The sequence below is a fragment of the Montipora capricornis genome, chromosome 12 (assembly GCF_036669925.1).
Source record: "Montipora capricornis isolate CH-2021 chromosome 12, ASM3666992v2, whole genome shotgun sequence".
NCBI lineage: Eukaryota > Metazoa > Cnidaria > Anthozoa > Scleractinia > Acroporidae > Montipora > Montipora capricornis.
In genome coordinates this window covers 32,064,938-32,069,937 of record NC_090894.1, presented here as the reverse complement: position 1 = coordinate 32,069,937, position 5,000 = coordinate 32,064,938, and the positions used below count along the sequence as shown (strand labels likewise).

Sequence of the window (5,000 nt, the reverse complement as noted above, 5' to 3'; positions counted from 1 at the left end):
TCCCCCTCATGTTTAGATGAGGCTATGGAAACACGGAAAAAAAGTCCTTTATTGCTTAAGTTGAATATAAAAAATTCCATTCAAACTGGTTCTTGGATTTTGTTTCAGTTTAATGATTCCAAAGTGTACTCCATACATGAAATCTTTTTGTTTCAGTGAAAGGAGGCCTTACCATAGATGAAGGCATTTACATTTCACAGATTGTTGCACAAACAGGTAAATTATGTTTTAAATAAACAAAGTAGTAGAAATTATTTGCACATTTACTAAGTAATAGTGATTTATATATTGTGTTATAGGCTGCCTCTCAGCAATAGATATGGTGGAATTTAATCCAGCTATAGGAACTGAAGAAGAAGTGTCAAGAACTGCCTTAAACACGATGAAACTTATCACAATATTGCTTGGTGAAGAGAGCCATCTGAAAGAAGCTCCACTACCTCCTGTAGATAAGAAGGAGGCTTGTGGTAATGGTGTGCTGTAGTACAATATAGCTGAGAGGTAAAGGAGATGAGTGATGATAAACTTATCAGTCAGCTATCAGCCAGCTCATGAATGCAACCAAGTCAAAATTGAGGGAGCTTAATACAGTGTGGTGTCGGTCAGTTACAACATTGTTCTTACAAGATGCACACCCTGAAGCTCTTTCTCAAAGGGGCTACATGGCTTTGCACACTTCAGATTTTTATGGTTTGGGATCAAGTTACTAGACGTTTAAGCCTAGTTTTGCTTTTAAATCTCCATTTTGAGTCCCTGCCAGAGCCCCATACCCACTGTACATGTAGATTACTGAGTAAGGATCGAGTGTTTAGAGATTTTGTAATGAAAATAAGGAATGGATAAGCTCATTCTTCAAGTTAAGCTGACAAGTCTGTCTTTTGTCTTTAATTATAACTTTGTAGTTTTGTGGGTTATCTCTGTTCCCTCCAAGATATAGTGCAAAATATCTTGGTCCCCAATTATTATTAACAATTTGGCTAACTCTGTTTGGAGGACATGGCTCAAGGGGGCAGTACGTTTCATATTATTTTAACTTTCAGAGAAAAAATATACAACAATGCCATAAAAGTTGTATAGCCATATTTATACCTGGCTATTTACAATAATTGATAATTTAATTTTTAAAGTGCACTCTCTATAATCTGATGGTCAACTGCACTTTGAAATACAATATTCAAGAAGGCTGCAAACTAATATATACACTTTATATAATATATACACCATTTAACTTGTACACTGTCATGTAACAAGTCATTTATCAATTTATAGTTTGTAAAAACAAACTGGAATGTGATGAAGTGAAGGGGTTGCAAAATTTAATGTTCACCCGGTTAAATGACTGAGATGTGTCAACTTTATTTATTACCGTAACTTAGGGATACTGGAATCCAATCTTCAACCTTCCAGTTACTAAGTTCGGATGCTCTATCATGGAGCTGGATGAGATTCATCAAAAGTCCCGAAAACTTTTCGGGCCGAAAAAGCCATTTGTGAAACTGTCAACTGCTCGTTCTGGAAAGCCGATCTTTTAACATGATAGCTGTGAAGTTTTAACATGATAGCTGTGAAGTTTGACGACTTAAATCCTCTCCGTTCTTGAGATAAAAAGGGAATTGTGACACCCGAAAACAGCACGTAAAGTTTCGGGACTTTCGAGAAACGGGCCCGAGCGAAAGTCCCGGAAACTTTTCGGGCCCGAAAAACCATTTGTGAAACTGCCAACCTCTTGTTTTGGAAAGCCGTTCTTTTGACATGTTTGCAAGGTAACAAAAAGAAAAATGTCTGTGAAGTTTGACGACTTCACAAGATACAGAGGGAATTGTCTTGACGACTTCTTGAGATACAGAGGGAATTGTGACACCCGAAAATGGCCCGTAAAGTTTCGGGACTTTCGAGAAAAGGGCCCCTGGTCACTAAACTAGCAATTTGTTAACAATCAGTGCTTTGCTGTACTGCGCCTTAACCAAATTTGTCGAAAATTGTGAATTCTCACAAAAGTAGTTCTAAACTTAAGAAGATGGTAATTTTTTGCGAGTATTCGAAAGTTACCATTTGATACGAATTCTTTCAACAAACTAAAAACTTACGAAATGAATTTATTAAAGGAGTATCTAGACGAAAGTGATCAATGAAAGTTGTACATATTTATGTTTCTGTTTTGTTTAATGGAAACAAGCATCTTTAATCTCGGAGGACCTTCGCATTAATTTTGTGCAGTAACACACAACATGAAATATATTCCAAATCAAGTATACAAATTGCGAAGCATGCATATTGGAGCATGAATGATTATATTCAACATTGAATGGAATAATAATATTATTATAAGTATTGAGAGAGAGTCAAATGCTTTAAGTCTCTCAGTGTGATGCAATATCAAACTGATTGGGTTTTGGGAAAAAATTAATGCTCCATCTTTCTAATCCAGAATCAAGAGACTACAAGTGTACTATTAAACCATTCAGAATTCGACCCCACGTATCAAGACCCTTTGTTTTCGATTGGTTAAGAAGTTCCTAAACCACAGGAGCAGTTGCCCGTCTATACCGTATCTACTGAGCTTTAAAAGCAGGCACTCGTTGGGGTCACTGTCAAACGCTTTTGAAAGGTCCAGATATATTGCAGGAATATTACATCAGACACTTTTGATGACAGCGACAGTGTCACAACTTAAAAGTTGCGACACTGTCGATCTGCCTTTCAAATATTCTAATGAGACGACTCTATATTTTACAATTTTGGCCAATTTTCGCAGCTGTTTTGCTAATGATAGATGTCAGCGAGATTTGTCGCACGGTAAAGCTTGCAAGATCCCTTATCTCACGTATTTGGTTTGACAGTTGGTTCCAAGCCATTGCAACTCGATAAGAGAAAGAACGTTTAAGAAAATTCGTTTTAGGTAGCGGTAATTGGAGGTCATAGTTCGAACCCCTCAAGTTATAATTGTGAACTAAAGAGGTTCTATGAAAATGCTACTGAAGATACGTTGGACAATTATTATTATTATAATTATTGAATACTTTAACGTCGTAATTAACAAGTGCCTTTTCTCTCTTTCTTCAAAGTTAGACCACTCTAAAGAACTTAGCACTCCTGATGATCAATAGAGTAATCAGCTCTAGTAATAATCCGTGCTACTCTATTTTATAACTTTTGTAACGTGTTTTGGAGCAGTCACTCAATACAACATCACAATAATCAAAGTAAGGTTATGCAAGTGAATAGTAAATTGTGAGTAGTAAAATTAGTAAATTGTAGTCAAAATTAGTACATAGTAAATTGTGAATAGAAAGGTTGTACAAGTGAATAATAAATTGTCTTAAGATGAAAATTTTGAAAATGTGTTCAAAATGATGGAGAATCAAGGAAAGCAACAGAGCATAAACTTTATTTTTTCGCTCTCCTGTCTCCTCTAATCCTGAGAAAGAACAACGTGACGATTTGTCCCTCTTCTAAGAAAGTTTCTCGAAATGATTCGGGTAGTGCTTCCAAAAAGCATGAAAGTATAAAGATCTAGAGTACGAAGGTAAAGTTGCTGCCGAAAATATGGGAAAATGATATCCCGTGAATCCAATTTGCTTCGACGGAAATACTGCCTGGAATGAAATGAACACAGGAATAGTTCGTTTTACAGGGGGTCAGACAAGTTCTGAATTGGAGTCATTTGCTCTAATAACAAAAGCAAGCAACGCGAATATCCGAGGGGGGTCGCTCGTCGGAAATTTTGAAAAGAACCCCTAAGAGGTACAAAGAACCTGTCTTGTGGGCGTGGCATGAAATTTTTCCACCCTTAAGAGGTACCAAATTATGGCTTTTAATTAGACAAAATTTAAAAATGGTTAATTGTCAAATGTCTCCTGTCATAATTTTTCAGCTCAATACCCTTAAAGGTACCGCTAAAGCTCCGGCTGTGGACCTTTTGAGGCCGAACACCCTAAGATGTACCAAAACCGCTTTTTTAAAGGGAACCTCCACTAAAACAACAAAATAACTTTAAACCACAGAACATAATGTTTACAGTTGGAATTGCTCAATCTTTTTCCAATGAAAGCGTTTGTATTCGAGAAAAATAAATTCCAAAAACGATTATTTTGGATTTCAAATTTCCCGGGCGCCGCCATCTTGAATAATTGTGACGTAACTTGGTTGCCCTATTGTTCCAGAACAATCGCTCTTTGTATCAGAACAATAAAGCAACCAAGTTACGTCACAATTATTCAAGATGGCGGCGCCTGGGAAATTTGAAAGCCAAAATAAGCGTTTTTAGAATTTATTTTTCTCTAATACAAACGCTTTCATTGGAAAAAGATTGAGCAATTCCAATTGTAAACATTATGCTCTGTAGTTTAAAGTTATTTTGTTGTTTTAGTGGAGGTTCCCTTTAACTCGTAAAAGGTACGACGAGCACCCCCCTCCTTTTATGTGCGAGTCCCTTCCCCCCCCCCCCCCCCGATGATTGAAATGTAAAATAAATCATTTTGATCATATTTGTATGATCTGCAACTGCTCAAAAGTCATTAATATTTTAATCAGGAAAAAAAAAACAACCGCAGGGAGATAAGCACATTTTTTTAACACTCTACCAATTAAAGTGCTTTTCGTACATGAATTTTTGATGGTCAATGTTGCTTTTAACATGGGGAAAGCAAAATTCTGGGAGGGTAACCAAGACTTGAATTGCAGTTGCCCACTGGGACAATAGCAGTCAAAATTAATTTCAAACCCTGTCACAGAGGTTGAAATGCAGGGGTACGGGTCAGAAAAACTAAGGGACTGTAAAACTGGGTTATAATATAGCAGACTTAACTGATTAGAGTGTACGTAATGTAAACTAAAAGTGCTAGGTTTCTACCCCATATGTGAAATGCAAGCGTTAGCCCTACTGGGCCCGGTTGTTCAAAAGCCGATTAACGTTAATCCCAGATTGAGAATTAACCAAGGAGTTTATTTCTCTACTCCCAAATGTTGTTCAACGCTGATGTTCGGGAAAACTTTACATT

The 5,000-nt window shown here is 36.8% G+C and overlaps 1 protein-coding gene across 2 annotated transcripts in view; it reads left to right on the top strand.

The window, feature by feature from the left end:
• The window catches only part of LOC138027230 (arginase-1-like), a 21,808-nt gene extending 18,477 nt beyond the window's left edge, over positions 1 to 3,331 (top strand). For both annotated transcript variants that reach the window (XM_068874783.1, XM_068874781.1), the window contains 2 exons: positions 157 to 216; positions 300 to 3,331. In XM_068874783.1, the coding sequence (XP_068730884.1) occupies positions 157 to 216; positions 300 to 484 (245 nt within the window). In that variant the 3' untranslated portion in view covers positions 485 to 3,331. The remainder of the gene's footprint in view (positions 1 to 156; positions 217 to 299) is intronic.
• The last annotated feature ends 1,669 nt before the right edge of the window (positions 3,332 to 5,000 follow it).